The sequence below is a fragment of the Lentinus tigrinus genome (assembly GCF_003813185.1).
Source record: "Lentinus tigrinus ALCF2SS1-7 unplaced genomic scaffold L226scaffold_6, whole genome shotgun sequence".
Taxonomy (NCBI): domain Eukaryota; kingdom Fungi; phylum Basidiomycota; class Agaricomycetes; order Polyporales; family Polyporaceae; genus Lentinus; species Lentinus tigrinus.
The window spans coordinates 240,838-262,567 of record NW_027137915.1 but is presented as its reverse complement, the minus strand read 5'-3'; the positions used below and the strand labels follow the sequence as shown (position 1 = coordinate 262,567).

General features: G+C 59.2%; 10 protein-coding genes across 10 annotated transcripts; 5 read left to right on the top strand and 5 right to left on the bottom strand.

Annotated features, from left to right (window-relative positions):
* The first annotated feature begins 16 nt into the window (after window positions 1–16).
* L226DRAFT_322495 (uncharacterized protein) lies at window positions 17–480 on the top strand. The gene has a single exon (XM_067673897.1). It carries the CDS (start codon window positions 104–106, stop codon window positions 401–403), a length of 300 nt encoding a protein of 99 aa, XP_067538012.1. The 5' UTR covers window positions 17–103; the 3' UTR covers window positions 404–480.
* A 1,677-nt stretch (window positions 481–2,157) lies between these two features.
* On the top strand, window positions 2,158–6,591 carry L226DRAFT_521114 (uncharacterized protein; the record flags this gene model as incomplete). The annotated part of the gene is made up of 23 exons (XM_067678681.1): window positions 2,158–2,216; window positions 2,275–2,301; window positions 2,361–2,375; window positions 2,428–2,464; window positions 2,601–2,648; window positions 2,701–2,751; window positions 2,815–2,824; window positions 2,864–2,897; window positions 3,046–3,071; window positions 3,134–3,165; window positions 3,227–3,251; window positions 3,394–3,409; window positions 3,463–3,502; window positions 3,558–3,658; window positions 3,716–3,775; window positions 3,831–3,858; window positions 3,912–3,969; window positions 4,032–4,056; window positions 4,117–4,240; window positions 4,299–4,373; window positions 4,436–4,528; window positions 4,912–4,934; window positions 4,956–6,591. The coding sequence occupies 23 exons, from the start codon at window positions 2,158–2,160 to the stop codon at window positions 6,589–6,591; spliced, it is 2,643 nt and encodes an 880-aa protein (XP_067538011.1).
* Window positions 6,592–8,076: 1,485 nt separating this feature from the next.
* Window positions 8,077–8,868, bottom strand: L226DRAFT_322381 (uncharacterized protein). Its single transcript, XM_067673896.1, has 3 exons — window positions 8,612–8,868; window positions 8,232–8,537; window positions 8,077–8,174 (listed from the first exon to the last, which is right to left on the bottom strand). The coding sequence occupies exons 1-2, from the start codon at window positions 8,746–8,748 to the stop codon at window positions 8,252–8,254; spliced, it is 423 nt and encodes a 140-aa protein (XP_067538010.1). The 5' UTR covers window positions 8,749–8,868; the 3' UTR covers window positions 8,077–8,174; window positions 8,232–8,251.
* A 379-nt stretch (window positions 8,869–9,247) lies between these two features.
* Window positions 9,248–10,106, bottom strand: L226DRAFT_322169 (uncharacterized protein). The gene has a single exon (XM_067673893.1). It carries the CDS (start codon window positions 9,919–9,921, stop codon window positions 9,292–9,294), a length of 630 nt encoding a protein of 209 aa, XP_067538009.1. The 5' UTR covers window positions 9,922–10,106; the 3' UTR covers window positions 9,248–9,291.
* Window positions 10,107–10,591: 485 nt separating this feature from the next.
* Window positions 10,592–11,355, bottom strand: L226DRAFT_322343 (uncharacterized protein). Its single transcript, XM_067673895.1, has one exon. The coding sequence runs from the start codon at window positions 11,138–11,140 to the stop codon at window positions 10,676–10,678; it is 465 nt and encodes a 154-aa protein (XP_067538008.1). The 5' UTR covers window positions 11,141–11,355; the 3' UTR covers window positions 10,592–10,675.
* L226DRAFT_532236 (uncharacterized protein) lies at window positions 11,060–14,198 on the top strand (the record flags this gene model as incomplete). The annotated part of the gene is made up of 2 exons (XM_067680223.1): window positions 11,060–11,773; window positions 11,834–14,198. The coding sequence occupies exons 1-2, from the start codon at window positions 11,511–11,513 to the stop codon at window positions 14,196–14,198; spliced, it is 2,628 nt and encodes an 875-aa protein (XP_067538007.1). The 5' UTR covers window positions 11,060–11,510.
* A 293-nt stretch (window positions 14,199–14,491) lies between these two features.
* L226DRAFT_322212 (uncharacterized protein) lies at window positions 14,492–15,776 on the top strand. Its single transcript, XM_067673894.1, has 2 exons — window positions 14,492–14,949; window positions 15,127–15,776. The coding sequence occupies exons 1-2, from the start codon at window positions 14,784–14,786 to the stop codon at window positions 15,729–15,731; spliced, it is 771 nt and encodes a 256-aa protein (XP_067538006.1). The 5' UTR covers window positions 14,492–14,783; the 3' UTR covers window positions 15,732–15,776.
* L226DRAFT_551435 (Fcf2-domain-containing protein) lies at window positions 15,556–17,109 on the bottom strand. The gene is made up of 4 exons (XM_067682815.1): window positions 16,696–17,109; window positions 16,424–16,631; window positions 16,173–16,355; window positions 15,556–16,040 (listed from the first exon to the last, which is right to left on the bottom strand). Exons 1-4 carry the CDS (start codon window positions 17,052–17,054, stop codon window positions 15,822–15,824), a joined length of 969 nt encoding a protein of 322 aa, XP_067538005.1. The 5' UTR covers window positions 17,055–17,109; the 3' UTR covers window positions 15,556–15,821.
* A 94-nt stretch (window positions 17,110–17,203) lies between these two features.
* L226DRAFT_482052 (UbiE/COQ5 methyltransferase) lies at window positions 17,204–18,415 on the top strand. The gene is made up of 3 exons (XM_067676956.1): window positions 17,204–17,745; window positions 17,805–18,015; window positions 18,069–18,415. Exons 1-3 carry the CDS (start codon window positions 17,241–17,243, stop codon window positions 18,304–18,306), a joined length of 954 nt encoding a protein of 317 aa, XP_067538004.1. The 5' UTR covers window positions 17,204–17,240; the 3' UTR covers window positions 18,307–18,415.
* Window positions 18,416–19,412: 997 nt separating this feature from the next.
* On the bottom strand, window positions 19,413–21,424 carry L226DRAFT_610748 (uncharacterized protein; the record flags this gene model as incomplete). Its single annotated transcript, XM_067686202.1, has 5 exons — window positions 19,413–20,369; window positions 20,416–20,505; window positions 20,575–21,006; window positions 21,059–21,151; window positions 21,212–21,424. 5 exons carry the CDS (start codon window positions 21,422–21,424, stop codon window positions 19,422–19,424), a joined length of 1,776 nt encoding a protein of 591 aa, XP_067538003.1. The 3' UTR covers window positions 19,413–19,421.
* Between the last annotated feature and the right edge of the window lie 306 nt (window positions 21,425–21,730).

The window sequence follows — 21,730 nt, the reverse complement described above, 5'->3', positions numbered from 1 at the left end:
TTCGGCGCTGCGAGCACCTCCCTGCCTCCTGCCTTGCTAGAGGGCACGGCGCAGCGTGCGTGTTTCGCTCTTCTCTTCTGTGTTTCTATTCTGTGTTGTTGCTATGTGTCCATACTACGTGTTTTGTGTTACGTGCTTCCAACATTCGACGCCCGGATCGTGTCTGTCTCTTCGTGTATCATGCCTTGCCCGTGCACCTACGCCTCTCACGACGTACCATGCGCTTTACGTCTCTCACTCGTCCGCCTGCGTGTCTCCGTCTTCATGGACCACGCACGGGATCATCATCACATACATACATATCGCTTTACGGCTACGTGACTCTGGCTACAGTACCGTCTTTCTCTGTCTACCTTTACCTTTACTCCACGGTGTTCTGCGGGCCGCAATCATAACTCTCTGAGCTGATATAGTGTTGGCATCTGTACTATATTCATGTTATACAATCTTGGAACCTCCATCGTAGTTGATCTCACCTCTTTGCTTTTTGTGTTCGCGTGATCCTGGATCATCGGTGCGGAGGTGGATGCGGTAGGCTTCCGTCAGTGGCGTCCGTCTCAGGTTGGTCTTCTTGAAGATTTCCTGTCAGCCGTCCTGAGCCTGCCGCCGGCTTCGACATTTTGGACCAGACGATCAGTGACTTGATCAAGACGAGGACCCTATCAAACTCTTCTCCCATCCAGAGGCAATGCCAACGTTAACCTTGGCCGGACTGCCGCGGGTGTCATTGATCGGTCTAAGTTACTACTCTCAGATGCACAGTAGCCACGAGGCGCTAGGCGCCAAGCTTCTTGCCTTTTCACCACCACGATCACACAGTGCTGAGTGCTTCTGAGATTCAGAATCCACGGTGTTCAGCCTCGGTGGGTACCTCACGCTGGAGGGCTTGTCGCATTGATTTGGGTCATTTCCGCGACGTCCTCGAGCTCCGCGTGTGCCCTAGCAACCGCCTCCCGGGCGTACCGCGCACCACCCTCTGCGCTAACTCCATTACCTCAATCGATTTGCACTGGCCGACCCAGAACCTATGCTGCGACGACCTGCTTCTCAAGGTTCTTGAGCCCTCGTGTGATATCGCCGCTCTCGATACTCGGGTTCTCTTCTCCTCGGCGCGTGGAGGCGGCGGGTTTTCGACATACCGCGCAGGCCTTGCCTGTTCGGTGGACCTTGAGCGGTGAACTTGAAGTGGCCCCCTTCCCATTCATTCACTTTGACTACGCTCAATTTTACAATTTTTCAGTTCATCACGTCCGCTCTGATGCTTACAGCGGCACCCGCAGCCACCGTCGAACTTCGAGAGTTGTCACGTTCGCTGGGCACGGCTGAGGCGTTGCAATTGCCATCGGTGAAGAAACCTTTGTTGCTATTCGGGCCCCGGGCGGTACTCTCTTTCTCCGCGTGAGCATTATTTCCGATCCCGCTCTAGCAACGAGTAGGCTCGATCTTTTGGTAAGCTGCTGGGGGTTGGCGCGGACGACCAGCGGGAATCCGGACGCAATGATCCTGCACTCCAATCATAGGGCTCGCACCGTGACGAATCTTTGCTCCGAGTCAGTCAGCATGCATCTAGTCAGGATGGTGGCTCATGCTGCACTTCAGAGCTCACCCCACGTCAACAGATGCAAACGGAAGCCCTTGCGCTTGCGAGTAGTTGCCGGCAAGGTAATTGGACGGACGAATTCCCAGCGCGGCGGGGAAGAGGCAGTCGAAGAGCCGAAGATACCCTTGAAGAGAACGCTCGCACGTCCGCGCACAAACAGATTCTCAGCGAAATCCGCGTGCCCACGCGTCTGGTGATTATCTCTTACGGTGGGAACGCCCTCGGCGCTGGGCACCCGTGGAGGAGCTGGCACGAAGCTACTCGGACACACGGGCGCATGAGAGCATGGTGTCGAGGCTTGCTCTCAGTGTCTGCCGTCACCAACGCCGCCGGGGGTCCTTCCGGCAGAACCGGGCGGCTCCAAGATCCCAGACTCGGGGGTTCTCTTCGTACGAACAGAAGCTTGCGTTCGTACACGGACCGCAGGTATCAGTGGCGCACATAGGGTCGTCCTCGGCAGGGTTTATAATACCCTAAAGTATCTTTGATGCGCAGCGGCTGCCTCCCAAACCCCCCTCTCTCGCCTTTGCCCCGAGCCGCCTTCAACAAGTGTCGGGATGGCGATGATTGATAGCACGTTCGGTGCCGCCCTCATTGGGCTCATTATTAGTGCTTGGTGAGTGCCTGCGTATCCTGTACCTCGCGGGCGGTATTCACACCGGACCCTATCGTAGCCTCTATGGGATCACGCTGCTACAAACGTATGTTGGATTGAATGGGTGTGGCGAAGAGAGTACTGAATGGCCCGATGGACATGCAGCTTCAGCTACTTCAGGTATGTCGTGCAAGCCCAGCAATGTCCGGATACTCACCGCTGTCTATCATAGGAATTACTCGAATGATTCAACACTCATCAAGTCGCTCGTACGTTCATGTCCTCTTACTCCTGGTGCATGTAACACGATATCGAATGGGTTACCCTAGGTTATCACTCTGACGTGAGGAGCTGCGTCTGTATAAACCAGGGTCATTCACTGACTTTGAACACCGTGGCTCACAGAGTGTTGGATTCTCTACATCTAGCTCTGTGCACAAGGACAATATATTGGTGAGCAAGGATACGCTGAGAACAGGCTTCTTGTACTGAGCAGTTGTCGCAGGTATCTGGTCACCAACTTCGGCAATACCAGCAATCTGGACATCACTACTTGGTACGTGGGCGCAAGCCGTCCTTGATGCGTGTCCGCTGTCTCACCGTGACCGAATACTCGTAGGAGCATGGCTGTGAGTCCTTGCGGTAATGTATCTGTCCTTCTGGCGTAGCTGAATCTGCCGGCAGCTGCAAACAGACTGTAACGTACGTACATTCTTCACTCGCTGTCCGCTCCATTCCTGATTAACCTTGACAACGCAGGGCCTTATCGGCCTCATAGTTGAAGTGTACGTCCTTTCTCCCGCTGTCTTCCGTCCAAGCGTCTGTGTGCTTATTCGCTTCCTTCACACAGCTTCTTCGCGCGTCGCGTGTGGATGAGTGCGTAACCTTCTGATTGACTATCACTCTCACTCTCACCGATCGTGTGACCACCTCTGCAGTGAGCCGCAACTGGTTAATCACCGGTATCATCGTGAGTCGGACCTCCACCACACCTTCCGTGCATGTCGAAGAGTGTCTGACCGCCCTGCCAGGTCGTCTTGGCATTCTTGCACTTCGGTGAGTAGATCGGCTGCTCGGCGTGTGAAGACATGTTGTTCAACGGCCTTTCGCTTTGCCGGGTTCGCAGGTCTGGGCGTGGGTGAGAAACATTGCAAATCCTCTTGAGCGAACCGTACACTGACTTCCGGACCTCGCCCAGTCTTCACTGCGGAGTCGTGAGTTCTGCTCGACTGCGCGCCATGGGTACGCCCTGACCTGACCTGCTTAGGTTCATACTCGGCCGGTTCTCGAAGTTCAAAACCCTCACGGTGCGCACTGTCATCACTCGCTAGGCTGCACCCCCTCACATGTGTGGACGCGCAGTGGGTAACGTGCCTTGGCCTTGGCTCGGCCGCTGCCGCCGACATCATCATCGCGATTGCGATGTGCTATTACTTGTATACCAAACGCACGGGTCTGAAGAGGTGAGGTGCACAGCCCAAAGCATGGGAACGATATCGCTGAACTGGGATACGCCGCAGAACCGACTCCGTCGTGGCCTTGCTCATGGTTTACAGCGTCAACAGCGGACTGACCACTAGGTAGGCTCACTAGCGTGCCGTTGGACTGGTTGGATTCACACAATCCTTCATTTAGCATCATCGCTACGATATGTGTCGTTACGGTAGGTCTTTTGCCACAGCAACATCCGTTTGGAGACCCTGACGTTCCGTCTAGTTCGCCGCGATGCCCACAAACTTCGTCTGGCTCAGCTTCTTCTGGATCATGGGCAAATGTCAGTGTCCACGAAATTGCACGTATCCCGGTGACTAACCACCGGATTTTTTGTTTTCACAGGCTATGTCAACTCCTTCTTAGCACTGTACGTAGCAATGCTTCCTCTCTTTGAGGATGTGCGAACAGGGAACTGACGTCGCTACAGCCTCAACAGTCGCGAGAGCCTACGGGACAAAGTCGCTGGTGCCGTACAATTGAACCACTTCGGCATACCACACTCTTTCCAGCAATCCTTCAGTACCAATGACCATAGTTCGAAGGCGCAGAAGGTGCGCAAATGCGAGGACTCGATTGATCCTTGCTTGGACGACTGACTGTCATTTGTAGTCGGCCCCTCGTTTGGACGGCGTCGCAGTATCTATTGAGACTATAACGGACTATAGTCCCCATTACCCTCGTAAGGTCGGTGATATTGGAGTCATCGGTGGTGCATTGCTGACTGCGCCTTCTACTGCTACGTACAGAGCACAACCGGGGATAGGCAAGGTCGGATGGAGGTTATACAGGAGGTCGAGATCAAGGAGCACAGCCTGATCATGAGGGATGACGATACCTCGGTATATTCCACTCCGAACACTCCGGTATAGGACTTTCGGGGATAGTTCTCTGTGGTTTGGACTGTCCGGACTGACTGCGACTTACTGCCTTCGTTCTATTTATCACCTTAATTCCTCGACGAGTTCAACTTGCGGTTCTCCCCTGTACTGCTCTTCCTATTTGTAAAATCGCTGTCGATCTTTGCGTACACTCTTGTCTCCAATTGTATCACGTTGGGTACGTCTTCCGCCCTCAGCGTTCCATCTTTGGGTTCCCGCAGTCATAGCGTCGGGAATTGCCTGAACAGGAATGGGCGTCACCAGTGCGAGCGCTGGGAAATGAACCTTGCCTCACGCTCTCGCGATGTCTGCGCCTTCTTCTTTCCCGCTGTCGTTCCCCACAGTGCTGTCGCCTGCTCGTGCTATGGTCTACCTGAAATCTGCATAGCCTTTACCTGAAAACATTCAAAATGAGCCTAAGGGACAAGCTCCTCGCCGCGCTGGCCGACCTCCCGGGGACGCGCACCTTCCACGTCCACGTCCTCACCTCTGCGCCCCGCAAACACAACGGACTATTCCCGTATGCCCACCCAAGACCGCGGACGTATCTGCAAGAAGTGTTTATCCTGCTCTCGGAGCAGACAACCCCTGATGCGCCGCACGTCCTCGTCACAGCCATCGAGGCGTCGGTCTACAACATCCCTTCCACGTCGTCCGGGATAGTCTACATTTCCAAGGTTGACTCCTCTGGTCATGCTTCTGCTCCTTCACCCACCGCCACCCTTGTACGCGCGTTCCTCACGTATTACGCTGATCCTGTGACGCGCCCCATCGCAGTACAGCACCTCTGGATCCAGCTCTTCGCACGAGCGCAGAACCAGTACCTCTTCCCCAACTCTTCGGAGTATGAAGGAAAGCACCCACTGTCGGACGTGAAACTCTGCGCGTGGTGGAGGAAGGTATACAGTGAGGTGGCGGGGACGGTGAATACGGGCCTGAAGGGCGTCGGGAAGGTTAAGCTCTTCTACATCCTTCCTGGCTATTCTGAGCTTGAAGCAGCGCATTCCCTCACTCGTGGTGTAACACCGAGCAGCTCGGACGTGCCATGGGTGTACGGGCACCCGTATTCTCAAACCGAGATCCCACTGCCCTGTCCCAAGAACACGGACCCGGACGCACCTCACAACCTGGGGCACTTCATCCCATGGTTCGATGACGACCCAAAGTCGCGGTTCATAGACGAGATTGCGTACATCAAGGCGACGGAGGGCGGGATCCGCTCTCCGAAACGCAAGCGCGCACCCAGTTCTACTGGGGGCGACAAGAAGCCACAACGCCGAGACGATGCGGACGACAAAGAGAAAGAGAAGGAGAGGGAGGGACGTCCCCAAGGCGAGCTGGCCCAGGTCACCGCGGACGAGTTCTGGGAGCGCATGTCCTTCCGGCAGGAATGCGTCGCTGGTGCGGTCACCGGCTTTTTCACGATGTGCGTCTCGACACCGCCGCCTGTGGGCCACGACAAGACGTCACAACCGTCCCCACTCGCGCCGCAGCCTGGCCAAGTCTCCTCAAAGATGGTCCGCCGCATCGTCGCGTCGCTCATGAACCACCACGAGTTCTCGACCCGCGAGCGCGCGGTCCGGGCGACGGAGACCCTCGAGGGCGTCATCAAGGGCCTGTGCGACGACGCCCCCGCGATCCCGGCCTCCGCGCCTCCGTCGACTGCTGCCTCCGCAGCACGATCCTCGTCGTCTCCCGACACGGAGCGACCACGCACGCCAGAGCCGGACCGCCCGGCAACACTGGACGTCCCGCGCACGCCGCCGCCCAAACGCTCGCACCTGCACCTGCACCCTGGCGCGGGGAAAGCAGGCGGGGTCCCGGAGATATCGCCCAACCCCTTCCCCGATCCTGTCCCCTCCCCGGAGACGTACACGGACTACATCTACGGGCGCATCGAGGTGCGAAACGCGCCGCTTCCGCCGCGTGGGGGTGCAAACGGGACCGCGTCGCAAGGGGCTGCGGCAATGGCACCTGTGACTGTGCTTGCGGTGCGGAAGAAGAGGAAGCCTGCACCCCCTTGACCGTCGTCTCTCTACCTTCTGCCCGTGTACTACCGTGCTGCACGTTCTTGCTCACGGGGAGTGGAACGTGGCACCGGGGAGAGGGGGGAGGACGGTCTCGCGAGCTTATTTCTTGGTGTATCGCGCGTGCAGGAGGCAGCGCATCTTTTCTTGACAAAGACTCTGCAGGGAGACGGAGACGGCAAACGATTTGGGTTCTTGTGCTCGAAGAGGAAACGCAGCGTGGTCGCTGCCTTGTACGATTGCATTGAATGGGAGACCCGAGGGGCACAGGGGTGAGTGGGATGTTCAGGCATCATGCATCATGGTTCGTGGTTCATGGTGGGACTGGGAGTCGGATTGCCGTGCAGACGTCGAGACTCGAGAGCCTGAGTCGACGTGCCCCTGCCACGGCCAGCCAGCCAGTCCACTGGCTTCGCCAGGCACGGGCTTCTCGTGTGTCAGAATCTCGCGAGTCGCGTCTCGTGTTGTCGCGGGTGCACTTCGCGGTGCCCCGTGCGACTCGCTGCAGTGGGAGCGCTGCCCGTTGCTTCGTCCTCCGTCCTACGCCCTGCGTGGCCCGTTTATCGTTCCGGACCCGCAGCTGTGCTCACTGCTGACTGACGGTTTCTGTTTCTGCCAGCGCAGTCAGTCCAAGGGGCGTGGGAGCTGCGGACGGGGTGCGGAGGTTATGGTCATCGGTCGCCGGGTCCTGTGGGCTGTGATCGGTGTCTTGTGCTTGCTCTGCGCTATGACTTTGTTCTCCTTGAGTTGTGAGTGTGCTTGCTAATACATAGATCCTCAGTGCTGTGGTGTGTACCGTGGCTGTATGCGGTTAACGTTCGACGTTGGTGCGCAGCCGGCGGAGGAAGAGCGGTACTTGCTGTGCTACTTTGCTTGATTGCTTGATGATCTCGCTGTCCTGTCCATGTGTTGGAATCTTCTTGTCTCATCTAGACATTTTGAACGTAGAGCTTATCCGCAGTGCGTCCGCGGTCACTGTCACTGTCGTCGTCATTGTCAGCTTGTCATTGTCTAACGGTTGGCTATGTGTTTGGACCTTGCTCGCCCATGCGGTCATCGTCAATTAAACCCGAGACACACAGCACTAGTACTGTGCGTTACGTCCGAGTCGACGTCCGCGACAAGGTGAAACCTGGAGACGTCCTGGCCTGGACCAGGTACCCCAGAAGCTCGCAGAGGAATTTAGGACTGGTTCTGACGCGCTTCGAGTACGTAGGATCCGCCGCAGTTGGCACTAGGGGAAGGAGCTTTTGCGACTGCGGTCACAAACACACGTGTCCGCGCGACCGAGCCAGAGACTCGGAGGGTACGTACTGTAGGAGAGAAGTACGTAGGTTTGAATCACCGGGCATTGCGTGTCATTGACTCCTGAGGCTTGAGGCCTATGATCTCACGCAGCTGAGCAGTGAGCACAACGCATGCGTCACAGGGAAAGGGGAAGGTAGGTAGTGCGGACTCGGAGCAGAACCGTTCTCGTACCTCCGCAGACGGACGGATCTGAATGACTTCTCTTCTTCTTGCACGCGGCGGCACTGGACATGGCGGAACTTGAGAGGTTTGTTCGCATCACGAATCAGATGCTATTGACGTTGTATATACTCTATAGAGATAGATAGAGAGAGAGAGGGAGTACGTACGTTGAACAAGAGCTTGCAGGTCAGATCACCGGCGGCCAGGAACGGGACGGTCCAGTCCAGGGGACGTGCCCTTGTACTTTTTCATTTTTACTTTGATTACAACTCTCGTAAGTCTGCCGGGCCCAGGTCGAGTGACGAGTGGCGAGCATGGCAGGCGTAGAAGTTCCGCACGCTGGTGGAGTTGTTCTCTGCCCTGCGGAGTGACGAGTGACGAGTCGGAGGACTACACAGTGCGGCGGACGTCGTCGACTTGGGCCCGCGGCTCCTACAGGTCGGCAGGCTTGAAGGCGACTGGCAAGAGATGCGCTTGGAGCGGTTTGCCGATGAGTGAGGCTCAGGCTGTAGCCTATAGGGCGGTTAGTCATAGTGGTAACACGGACCTCATGAGTGCAAGTTCTTGAAGCCTGGAGAGGATGGACCCGTCCAGCCGCCGTTCATTGCCAGTGTGCGTCGAGGCACGAGTGGACGTGGTGCCTGCCAGACTCCAGCTTGTAGCTACAGCCTGAGGCGCATGCATGATGCGTCCTCCTCCGAAGATCGTCTACCCCTCCTGACACGTAAGCAGAGGTCGCGGGCTGGCTTGAAGGAGCGCGAGAGAGGTTGAGAAGAGTCCCGAGACGACGAACGACGGAACGGTCGAACGTCATCGGAAGGCAAGGTACGATCTGAAGTTGAGGTGGGGATTCATGCACATGAGGCACGAGGATGACCCGGGTGCGGTCGAGTATGTATCCCTGGGGAACAGAGTTGAGGCATGAGGAAGTGGGGTTAACGGTGGACCGTGAAGGAACGCACGAAGAACGACGCGGACACACGAAGGACCTCGCGCTGCGCCGTGAGGATACACGGGAGGACACCTCGCTTCAGTACTCAGCACTGAACCTCAGTACTCCTTCGCCGAGGCGAAGAGGGCTCGCATCCGGCCGATGGGGTATATACTTGCAATTGAACGAGGCCATACGCATCGTGTGATTCGCCCCTGGGGAGAGCTCGCTGCCCGCCCGCTTCCGCGCCGAGATGAATATGGATCACGCACCATGCACGCGCGCATGTGTCAGTGTCACTGTGCGAGGACAGGCACCCTATTGCGGACGTGGCCACAGGGCCATGCCCATGTGCATCTTCGTGGCGTTTGACGCAAATCGCGGCGTGGCTCTCGAGTCTCTGGACGACGCCGCGCGCCTGCCGCCACCGGCGAATAATGTGTGTTGAATATTGAATGTTGAGCGCAGAACGCTGGACATCGGCCTCGGAAGAAGGAAGGAGGACCTGGAAGCCTTCTCTGTTTGAATGACCAGGTGCAGGCGATGACGTGGAGACGTATGCAGAGCAGCACATGCAACGCTGCGACGCTGCCCACCGGCGGAGGACCAGCAGCTGGCGAGGGCGGACATCTCTTTCTGTTGTCCATGATATGCATCATGCATCGAGTGCTGTCAACGAGACCTGTGCATGTCCGTCGCCGCGAAGTGCGAAGTTGGCAGCTGGGGGGAGCTCCGCGGACCAGGCCGGGAAACTGGGGACGGTGCCCACTGCTCTTCGTGGAAGGCGGCGGCGCTGGCGAGCCAATCTCCGAGAGCCGAGTACCGAGCACCGAGCACCGAGCACCGAGCACCAAGCACCGAGTCAAAGAAGAGCGAACACCGGTCGCGCGGGCCGTGTGTATGTACGTACGTTCGCTCCCGAGCATACTGTAACTCAGCCGCCAGCGTAAGTACGCGGCGCCCCCGCAGAGAAGTGCCGGGTTCTGAACCCAAGGCCGAAGTCGTGGCTGGGGCCGTGTAGCCCCGGTCGCCAGGAGGCGTTGCCTGCCTGCTGCGTTGGGCAGGGTGGAGGCTTCGACGACGGGGTGGGTTGGCGGGCCGTTGAGTAAGCTCGTGGAGGACAATCAGGCCGTTCGCCGTTCGGGAGCGGGGTCAGATCTAGAGTTCAGAGAATACAAGGACGCCTGGCCGGGCAGGCGTCGCCAGGCGATCCGTCATCGCTGCAAGAGGGCAGATAAGTATACGATTTAATCAGCTTACGGCAGCTGGGCCAGAGACGGCGAACGAGGGTGGGGATGTGGGGGTTGGGACGCACGCGGTTACGTTACGTCCTTGTTTCCTCTGCCTCCTTTGCATTCGCGTTCTCGCTCGGGAAGGCTTCTGGTGCAGCGCTGCACGAGCTAGAAGGGAGTCGCGCGGACAGACAATTGGGCCATGTCGGAGATGCGTATTCTCAGGCATTCTCCCGTGCCCTCCGCTCTTTGCCATTGGGCGCGAGGTGGAGGGTGTCATTCTCAGAAAAGGTCAGCTGGGCGAGCAGCCGGGAGGCGTATTTCGCTGGATGGGTCGAGGAACATGTCTCGGTGCGGCGGCCATCGATCAAAAGACCTCGGATAGCGACGTGGTACGTTACGCAGGGGTGCGCTGGGCGAACAAGCTCGTGTAGATAGCTATTGGATGTCAATGGCTAGCTGTAGGGAAGAGCAGGCCCTGGCTTCTGAGCAGTGGCCCGTGGGCAGACGCTGATTGCGAATAGGATGAGTAACCGAGGGCTGCTGCATCGGCAGGCGTGCGAAGGCGTGCGCTCTGGTGGGAACGTGGACACTGACAATGAGCAGCGGGCGTCGAGGCGCGGCGACGGGGACTCGGGAAACGCCTCGCGGGCTCTCGCGGGGGCCCTGCTCGCGAGATCTTGGGCCGGGGTCTATACTGCGCAGCCTCGTGGCGGGATAATATTGCGGAGAGCTGGTCTGCCGGGCTGCTTGCGCCCGATGCGGATGCGTTGTTGTATCCGCTTTCGGGGCCCAAGAAAAGAGAGTTGCTTGCAATTGGCCGCCTGCACGCCTCGAGCCCGCGATGCGCGATGAGCTCGATGATGCTGATGATGCCAACATTGCCTTTGTCTTTGCACGAGAGCGAGAACATGCAAGACGCTACGGCACCGCCAGCCTGTGCTGCGAGCGTCCGGGGGTTAGATGCGCGGACGGAGGAGGAGGACACGTCCGGGCAGCACAGGCAGCACAGGTCTGAGATTGAGTTTACGCGGGGGAGGAGGAGGATGGGGTGGGAGAGGGCGGGCGCGGGACTGGCAGGTGTATCTTGACCTCCATAATTACCCGACCGAGCTGGGCTCTGATTCGGCCGCCTCTGTCGTTGTCACTTTCTTGTTCTCCTGCCTCATCCATCAACTCTCCGCCTCGCGCCCTCCTCCTCCCCTTCTTCTCCACGCTCGCATGCGCCCCGTCGCTGCGCCCCACATCCTCCTCGCTCTCTAGCTCGTCGAGCTCCTGAATTCATGGCGACTCAACCTCCGCAGTCGCTCCCGTCCTTTGCTCAGGCTTTCGGCGCTCCATCCTCTCTCAGCAGAATCTCGGACGCCAACAATGCCCTTCCTCCAATCCAGTCCCGCGCTTCTCCCTTTGAACGCAACCGCCCTTCGCCCACCAACCAAGACGAACATCGCCAGTCCATGCCCCTCGACCGTCCCCCACAATCCTCACGTAAGCGGTCCCACCCAGAGGACTCCTCCGCCGGTGACGATAACAGCTCGGGTTCAGAGTGAGTATTATCCTCGTCTTCCACTCGCCTCGCCTCTGAGCACATAACCACCCCCTCCAGCGACCGACGTTCTCCTCGAAGCGTCAGAATAAAGGAGGAGACAGAGTATGACTCCCTTCCCTCTCCGACCTCTCGCAACCCACCCCCTGCGAGTGCAGCGACAGACTCCCGCATTCCTCCAGAGCAGCCCCCCGCGTCCCCTGCTCCCCCTCCCTCTGCAGCCAAACACTCACCCAGCAAGAAACGCCGGGTGACGATAAGCGGCATCTCCCATCCTATCAACACCGACGTCAGAACTCCAGCCTCGGATGCCGCCAAATCGATTTCGCCTGTGGTTATGGGCCTTCCCATCCCGCGAGACGATGCAGCCGCGATCGAGCAGGTCCGCTCCATGCTTAGCATCAAGCAGCAGCAGAAGGAGCTCATCGAGCAGCGAAGGGGCAGCACCGCTGGCATCATCTCCGTCGGCACTCCCCCCGTCTCGGTCAACGTCGTGAACGCGCCTCCCCCAGGATCCCAGGACCGAGACGAGCGCCAACCATCGTCAAAATCACATCCTCCCGCGCGTACCGGAGGACGCAGTCCCAACACAGGCGCAGGATCGGGCCCGGTCGCTGCAGGACCCGCTGCGGGTTCCCGACGGTCGGGTGCGGGAACCGGACTCTCGTCGACAGTCAACGCCCCACCGCCAAACCGTGCCGTCTCCCCCCTCGTGCGCCAGGCGAGCCCCCCTCCCCCTCCTCCTCCCGCGCACAGAGACGCTGCTCCTCCACAAGCACCTATACTGCAGCCCCCGCCTCCCCCACCCGTGTCCATTGTCGTGCCCGAGCAGCATCTCCCCGCGCATGCGCTCCCGCCCCCGCCGATAAGTTTCGCACGCCGCCGCGCAACACGCACGCTCGGGGGTGCGAAGGGCAAGCCTGCTGATATCATGATCAGCCCAAACGCCGACCGCATGCCGCCGTCCATCCAGAGTGCGCCGCCCATCCCGCGCGCGAGCATAAACCAGGGCGGCACCTCGAGTCGTCTCTCCAGCATGACGCTTCCGAGCTTACCGCCTGTCCTTGGGCCCGGGCAGAGCACGCAGCGTATGACAGCTAGTCGAGTACCCCCGACACCGACACGCCTCAGCATAGCGAGGGGTCCTCTTACTGCAGGCCCGTCGTCCACTCACCTCAACGTTGGTTCGATATCTGGGACTGGCCGGTCCCCGCCTACCGCCACAGTGCCGATTGCGACCACACTTGTCCCCCCAACGCCCTCTGCACTCGCACACCCACACTACACATCCGAGAAGTCCGCGTTCCTCTCCCCATTCGAGATGTTCTACGACGCGCTCGCGGACTCGAAGACGCTCAAGAACTGGCTGGGGGAGCAGCTGCACAAGTCGCACAACCTCACCGTCGCCCTCCAGCGGCAGCAGGAGCACCTCGACGAGATGGTCGCAGCCGCCGTCGAGCGCCGCGTCGCCCCGCTCCAGGACGAGATCCACGGCCTCCACAGGCGCATCGAGGAGCTCGAGTACGCGCTGCAAGTCCAGTCCGGCGCACCCTCCTCCACCGCCGCCGCCGCGCCCCGCACGTCCCTCGCCGCCGTCACGCACGGCACGGGGTACAGCCCGAGCACGGGCCTCAAGGGCAAAGCGAAGGCGAACGGCATCGGCGTCGGCATCCCCCAAACAACGTCCTCCTCCTCCTCTGGGCTCGTCGCAGAGTCGTACACGTTCCCGCCCGTCGCCGTCGCCGAGCACGTCCCGAGCGTGCTCCGCTCTGGGCCCCCCGAGCAGGTGCGCCGCGCGCTCTCACCCGATAGGGAGCGCGAGAGCGACAGCAGGAGCTTCCCGGGGTCGCAGGCGGGCTCCCCGGTCCCGTTCGACGTCGGCCGCCGCTTGTCGGTGTCGGCTGTGCGGGGCGAGCCAAGGTCGGCTGTTGGGAGGCTGCCCCCGCCGCCGTCGGCCCAGCCCGGGGGTGGGGGCGGGGGCGTGAGCGGGTGGAGTGCGCATAGTATGAGTGCGCATACACACGCGCATGGAAGGCCGTGGTCCCCGAGAAGCGCGAGGGTGTCGTTGCCGGCGGCCCCAAGTGCGAGCGTGGCGAGGCATCAGCATGGACATGGACACGGGCATGGGCATGGACATGGGCATGGGCTTGGGCTTGCGGGGGAGAAGCCGGGGATGGTGAGGCGGTCGTCGGGGTATGGGTATGAGGAGGGGTCGCGCGAGCGCGAGCGGGAGAGGGATGTGAGCAGGGAGAGGGAGAGGGAGAGGGAGGGGAGGGAGAGGCGGAGGGACGAGAGGGAGGGTGGCAGGGAAAGGGAGAGCGGCAGGGAGAGGGAGAGCGGCAGGGAGAGGGAGAGAGATAGGGAACGGGAACGGGAACGGGAGGCGTCGCGGGATGCGCGCTCGCCCGAGCCTATGGAAGAGTGAAGTCATGGCGGGGTGGAGCCTGGACGCACGGACGAACGGACGAACGAACGGTTTGGTGAGCGGTGAACGCTGCGTGGGCGTGTTCGGTGAGCTCATCCATGGCTCGGACGGTTGCGCTGGAGACCGGGGTGCTGACTGGACTTTCGGTTTGGCAGGTGCAGTACATAGGTGGGCACGGACGTACAGTGTTCGTGTTCGTGTTATGCCTCGTGTTCCTCGCAGCACACAAAGTGCCGGACACCCACCCACCGTTCGCGGTCCATTGCTGGCGTCATCCCGTGTCGACAGCTCTCCGAGTCCAGGTCCCCGCGTTGTGCTTTCCCTGCTTTCCTTCACTCCTTCAACCTTTCACTGTTCACTGTACACTGTTCTCCTTCTCCTTCTCCTGCGTTCCGGGCGCTGGATAACCTTCCAGTCTGCAGTCTGGATGCGCTGTTGGGCGTAAGCCGTGGCCGGCGTGCCGTAGACGGGATTTGTTTCCATGTCGTCCTTTCACGTTCCACTCATCTCCCTCATATCCCCTTCCCTGTCGCTGCTCTCCCTCTCGACCATTCGCTCGCCGACCGTTGCTCCAATCTCACCTCCATGCCGTTCAAGCTCAAGCTCGGGGTGGCTCCAAAATGCCGTCCGCAGCCCCGCTGCTCTCGCTGCGACTGGCTTCACCACAGCTGGTGGCTTCCCATCCTAGCATTACTCCCGTCTACTTCCAGTCCCTGTTATGCCCTGCTTTCATTCATCATACATACTGCCAGTGCGTGTCATGACCCCCATACGCCGTACGCCGTACGCCTTTCATGCCTGTCCTTCACCTCCGTTCTCACCTATCCCTCTCGCATCACCTCTTCCTCTCCCTTGCGCTTTCCGTCTCACATCACACACGCCGCACACGCCGCGGCTGTACATAGTGTACATAGCTATAGCTAGCTAGCTACTGGGGGAGAATGGTTCCCTCACAGCATCAGCACCAGCACCAGCACCAGCACATCTCGTTCCGACGTCACGTCTGTTTGGCCCTCGGACAAGGACATTTGCTCACTTGCTCAATTGCTCATTTGCTCGTACGCGTTCGCTCGCTCGATCTTCAACCCTCCCTGCCCCTCCCTCTTTGTTTCTATCCTCATCCGCATCCACATCCTCGTTCGTGTTCGCTTTGCGTCCTGCGTCCTACCTCTACCTCCACGGGTGGCCCTACGTCCACGTTTACGTCCACCTCTTCCTCCACGTCTTTTTCTGTGTTCTGTGGTCTCGCAGTCCTACTACCCCACTCTCGCTCACCGCTTTTCGTGTTGCGTTTTGTGTTTTGCGTTCTGCTCTCTGCCTCACTCTCTCGCGCGCGTTTTCTTCTCTTTCTCTCTCCCTCTGATGTACCGCAACCCCATTGTACCAGTACGCATCAAAACAATCTCTTTTCTAAACTTCTCTGTGGTTGGGTGCACACCACAAGTGACAGCTAGAAATTCCCTGGCTCGTGGTCGATGGTGGAAGACTGAGTCTCACTCTCGCATACACCACGGTCGACAGGTAAGAAGATGAGGGCACAGAAGCACCCGACGTCGTAAGAAGTATACGGGGCAAACCGTACACGAACCCCGCGCACACGCACACACGCCCACGCCCAGGTCTCTACCACTTCGGTTTCCGCAACGCCTTCTTGGCCGCGAGGGTGCCCCGCCCTCTGGCGCCGCGCACGGTCTGGAGCTCCTTGAACTTCTTCTTGGCGTAGCTCCGCGCCTCGGCGTCGTCCACGAGCTCGTCGACGAGCGTGCGTTTGCGCGCGGAGCGGGGGAGGCTGTCTGGGGCTGGGGCGCCGAAGGGCGAGTTTGACGGGATGATGGTGCCGATCTGCGTCATTCGAGGATTTAGTATGAGTCTCCGCAAAGCAGGAGGAAAAGGGAAAAAAAAAAAAGGGAAACGAGAAGCAAGGAGAGGCAGAGGCGGAGGCAGAGGCAGAGGGAGGGGGAAGATGACACGTACGGCAAAGTGCTTCGGAAGGCCCTTGATGCCCTTGCCCTCGCCGGGCTCCTTGCGGTAGAATTGTTTTGGGTCGAGCTGCTTGTGCAGGCGGAGGGCCTCGACTTCGCGGTACATGCGCGGGAGGTCGGACTCGGGCGGCGCGGGGAGGTCGAACCATGCCTTTCCGGCGGTCTGGTTCTTCATCTGCGTTTCAAGAATATACACACTCAGTACGTGACGTGAAATGATCGATGAACAGAGGTGCAACGGACGTTCTTGAGCTCTTTCTTGGTGAGCCGTTTGCCGTCTCGAGTGACCTCTGGTGGAGGCACGGGAGCGGCGGGCGCGGAGAGTGTGGATGCTGCCTTTTGTACCAGTTCGACGTCTGGGTCATGGATTTTCGAGGGGCCCTCTCCCCGGTCTTCTGCGAGGTCGATGTACGGCTTCGGGAGCGAGCCGGTGTCCAGCGGAGGCAATGGTCTGAAGGACGCGGGAGGTTGCTGAGACGGCGTGCAACACAGCGAGGAGTAGTAAATAGACATACGGTTCCTCCTTCACTTCATCTTCGTCGTCCGAGCCTAGTCGGATGAACTCCTCCTCCCCTCCTTCCGCTCCGGCAGGTTGTGTAGGTTTGGCTTGTGCGTTCTGCCGCGCTTTGTCTAGCAGAGAGTCCAGTAAGTCTGTTAGGACGACGTCGTCGTCAGAGTCCGAGTCCGAGGAGTCCGACGTGGATATAAGGTCAGAGTCTGAATCTGAGGCGTCGCTGTCCGAGCTCGAATCCGAGTCGGATGAGCTCGAGCCGGACGCAGACCGGCCCACTTCGTTGTTCTGGTCGACCTCTTCCTCTTCAACGTCCTCTGCACGCGCCTTTCCTTTTCCTTTGAAGAGTGCAGTGAGAGACATGGCGTCGAGGATAGCGCAGGGGGTTAACCGGAGAGGTGCAACGAGGAGGGACGCGAGGCGGAAGTCAAAGTTACAACAAGCGCGCGATCGAGAAATTGCAGGCGTACACAAGGTGTCAGGAGTCCGCGACGCGATCGTGCCAAACCCCCAGGACCCCGTCACGCGTGCAGCCCACCACTGGCGACGATGCACCGAACTCTCCGTCTCGCAAACCCGAGGCCTCTCCTCTCCTCCGCCCGCGCCCAGCCGAGGCACCTCGTCGCCGTGCGGCACAACCACCAAAATGCCTCGCCAGCGCCCGCAGCAAGCTCCAGCTCAGGCGCGAACGTGAGTAACGACCAGCGGACGACGCACTTTGGCTTCCAGACGGTGCCCGAGGAGGCCAAGGAGTCGCTCGTGCGCAATGTCTTCGACAGCGTCGCGTCGTCGTACGACGTCATGAACGATGCTATGTCCATGGGCGTGCACCGGCTCTGGAAGGACGACTTCGTGGCGCGCCTCAAGCCTGGTGCGCGCGGCCCGCTCCGGTGCATCGACGTCGCGGGCGGCACCGGCGACATTGCGCTCCGCATACTCGACTTCGCCAGGGAGAAGTATGCGGATAGGGAGACGAGTGTGGACGTGGTGGATATCAACGGGGAGATGCTCAAGGAGGGCTTCAAGCGGTTCAAGAAGACCATGTATCACAACAGTGCGTATGCTGTCTTGCCCCGTATGTTTACATGTGTACCGATGTGCTCTTGGTTGCAGCTCCTCAGATCGCGTTCAAGGAGGCGAATGCACAGGCCATGCCTGAGGCCGAGTTCCCCTCGAACACGTACGACCTCTACACCATTGCTTTCGGCATCCGCAACTGCACCTCCGTCCCCGACGTTCTAAAAGAAGCCTACCGTGTTCTCAAGCCAGGAGGCACCTTTGCTTGCCTCGAGTTCAGCCGAGTGAACAACCCCCTCTTCCGCTCGTGAGTGCCCTTTGCTGCCCCGTACTGCCCACCTAACCGCGCCCCTATGTCAGTATCTACGACCAGTACTCATTCTCCGTCATCCCGCTGCTCGGTACTCTTCTCGCTGGCGACCGCGCGTCATACCAGTATCTCGTCGAAAGTATTCGGCGGTTCCCGCCGCAGCCCGAGTTCGCCAAGATGATCCAGGACGCGGGCTTCGTCACCGGCGAGCTCCATGAGGGCAAAGGCGGCGCATGGATCGATCTCTGGGACGGCATTGCTAGCATTCACACTGGTGTCAAGCTCTAGGTTATGCGATCACATGGTATCTAATACTAATCTACTGTAATTCGCGCTGCTCATTAGCACTATGAGAGGTCTCAGACATAGTCGAGTTACAACATCCGTTGCGTGCTGCGTGGTTCTAAACTGCTCTCGTATGCATGACCGGTGATGAAAGTTGAATATTCTCCTCGACGCAATCACGGGTCGATGTCATTCATCAAAGAAAAAGTACGCATTGAAGGCTAGCTCGCACGTACACACAGTGAAGCGACAACACCGACGCTACATGAGATGTACACTGTACAGCCTATCCCACACCGACACGCGACGAACAGTTTGTAGGTATCCACCAAACTTCGAAGCATGCCATCTCCAACACCCGACATCCAGGTCGAAGTCGATGAGGTGAGCGTCTGCGCCCCAGCGACGAACGAGCAGAGTACAGCCGCCGTAGATTGAGCCAGCCGCTGGCAGACAGAGGATGCTGACAAGACAAGACAAGTACGAGCCTGAAGGGGAACGAGGCGGGGTGTCGTCCGAGGAGGGGCCCATGAGGTCGTTCGCCAGCCGTGGTAATCAGTACAGCAGCACGGACCATAGGCAGGACTTGGTCGCGTATTCGAGGAGAGTGGGTCTTGAGTCGCAAGGACGTACGAGCTGCCGAGGACCGGAAGAGCGGAGAGGACTTCGCCGTAGATGGAGAATGTAAGGACGCTGGCGAAGGCCTGCGAGATGCTGACCTTGATCACGAGGTGATGTCGAGTTGTGTAGTTAGTCGTATCGAGGGTCTGAGTCGGAGTCGAGCATGGAGGAGACAGGCAGAGAAATTGTGGGCGGCCAGAGTGTAGTGAGGACCAGCGGGCGGATAGCACTAGCTCGACCACAATGCGCTAGAACTGTCGGCAGAAGCCTCTTTGTTCGGGCACTGGGGAACTTGGTGGGAGAAGGGGGGTTGGGGAGAGGACGGAACGTCGCCGGGGGGTGCGAGCGGGAGGTAAGTGGGTGCGCTGGTCTCGGGTCACGGTCTGGGCGCCGAAGGGAGCAGGGCGTAATCAAGCATAGAGAGAGATAGAGCAGGCAGAGCAGGATATATGAGCAGGCAGTTGAAATATAGTTGTGTAGATGGTGAAGAGGGAGAATCAAGCCGCGAGACGAGAGATGAGGAAGGTGCTGAACCGGGTGACGCAGCCGACCAAGTATGTGCACAGCGCCTGGAGGTCGCCGGAGGGATCAAAGTCGAGCTCCTCGTTGTGGTCGTAGAGGCCGCCAGGGAGGACGGTAGACTCTTGCTGGCAGGACTCTGTCTTGCAATCTTGAGCCTGCGCTTGAGCCCGCGCAGGGACGCAAGCAAGTTCTTCTTCGACGGGCTCGGAGGTGGCCAAGCACTGAATGGGGACGTGGCAAGCAGGTTCTTCGACGAAGGGCTCGAAGGTCTCCACGCAGTCGAACCAGACTTCCTCCTCCTCGTCATCGTCCTCGTCTTCGGAAACATCAGAGGCGTCGAACCAGGCCTCTGAGACCTCTTCTTCCTTGTCGACCGTCGTGACAGGGTCGGCGATAGGCTGAAGAGGAGCCGGAGTAGGGGACGAATATGTCGACGGTAACTCGGCGGAGGTCGTCTTCGTAGACACCGGCAGGTCAACGACGAGCTGAAGAGGAGCCGGAGGAGTCGGAGTCGGAGCGATTGACTGAGGCTCAGAAGAAGTGATACTGCGAGACACCCGCAGGTCGGCGAAGATGGCGACGAGATCATCGACGCTGTCGGTCGCAGGAGCGAAGCCGACCTTGCTGTTGTCAAAGATCGCAAAGGGGAACCTTATAGGCTTCTCTTCTTCGTCATCGTCCGGAATAGCGGGAGAGGGCTCCCGGACTTCCCCGAAGAAATCGTCACAAAGGCGACCAGGCGGAACGGAGGCAGTAGGTTCCTCGGCATCGTCAGTATCTTCGTCGACGCTCAGATCGGTGAGAACGCTAATTGAGCAGGAGAGCTCGATCAGATGATCTGTAGTATCAGAACTCGCAAGGAGCGGGTCGGCGGTGTCGATGAAGGGCTGGGTAGGAGTTTCGGCCTGACGCTCCGTCAGAACCTATACGATGTTAGATGATGTTGTGGAGGCTGAGATGGTGACGAACCTCCTGTGCCACATCCTGAGAGTTGTGCGTGCTGGCGTCGGCGGGCTCCGCAGAAGCTGTGTCGACCTGCTCGGAATGAACGTCAGGTTCCTGTACGTTCTTCAAATTCGAGCAAGGTTGTGAGTAAGGACAGAGGAAGCGGCAATGATATACGAGTACCTCAGGTGGAGCCTCAAAGGAGCACTGCTCCAGCAGAGCGACGACGGAGACCACGCTGTTGCCGGTGAGTACAGGAGTATCTTGATCGTCATCCTCCCTGATATCAATCGCCATCTTGGCGGCCTCCTCGTCCTCGGCCTCGTCCTCAAGAGGAAGGGTGGGCTCTCTAGGTTGCCACAGCTTGCGAGCGTCGGCGGGACTCGCCATGCTGGGCTCCACCTGGACGAATGAAACCAGGGAGAACGCCCTGGCAAGGTCGTCGGCATCGTCCATGGCATCCATGGGAACGTCACGGTCGGGCTGATGCTGACGAACAGAGAGTTCGGGAACTGAAGGCCTCAGAACGAACGTGAAGGTAAACGGCGTAGTAGCAGCTCTGGAGTCGCAATCGATGTCCATACGCTCTGCGACCTTCGCTGCCCTCTTGAACGGCTACACAACAGTCAGCCCCATGGCCGGAGAACTACGCCAGTGAACAACGTACCCTGAACCGTGTCAATGCACGCAGCGATCGAAACTGCCTCCGGAGCCCGGCAAGCTTCGGCTTCGCAGGTGCGTTCGCCTTGACGTTGTCCGCCTTACATGATGTGAGCTCTGTACAACCAGACGAGATACGGCGGACCACGAGCTGACTCACCGTCGACATCTCGACATCCTCTTCGTACTTGCCACGCTTGCCGGACGGCATGGCCACATCCGGGTTGAAACGGTTGTAGAGCCCTGCGGACTCGCCGTGCCCGATGGACTCTTGGTAAAGCTTGCGAGCCCCCGCTTTGAGCATGGAGAATCCGTCAACCTCCATTGCTTCGGCAGTGGCGGCGGGCTGAAGAGTGAGAAAGTAGGTGGCCATGGTTGCGTGACAAGGGGATGTAGACAGGCGGCGAGTAGAGATGTCGACGGTCGAGGGACAAGGAGATAAGAGACAAGGGACAAGAGAGGACGGAGACTGCCCGCGGTAGCCCCATCTCTGAGGCTGACGGAGGAGGGGATGACGGCGGGGGCGGGGGTGGGCTGTGACGAGGTTGACGTCGATCGGGATCGAGAGAAGCGTGTGCGCCGGCCGGCAATCCATCCCGTTCGACAGTTTGGTTCAGCTATAGCGAACAGTGGAGGGAAGCATCGTACTTTTCATCTCGAGTGCTGGTGGCGATATGGT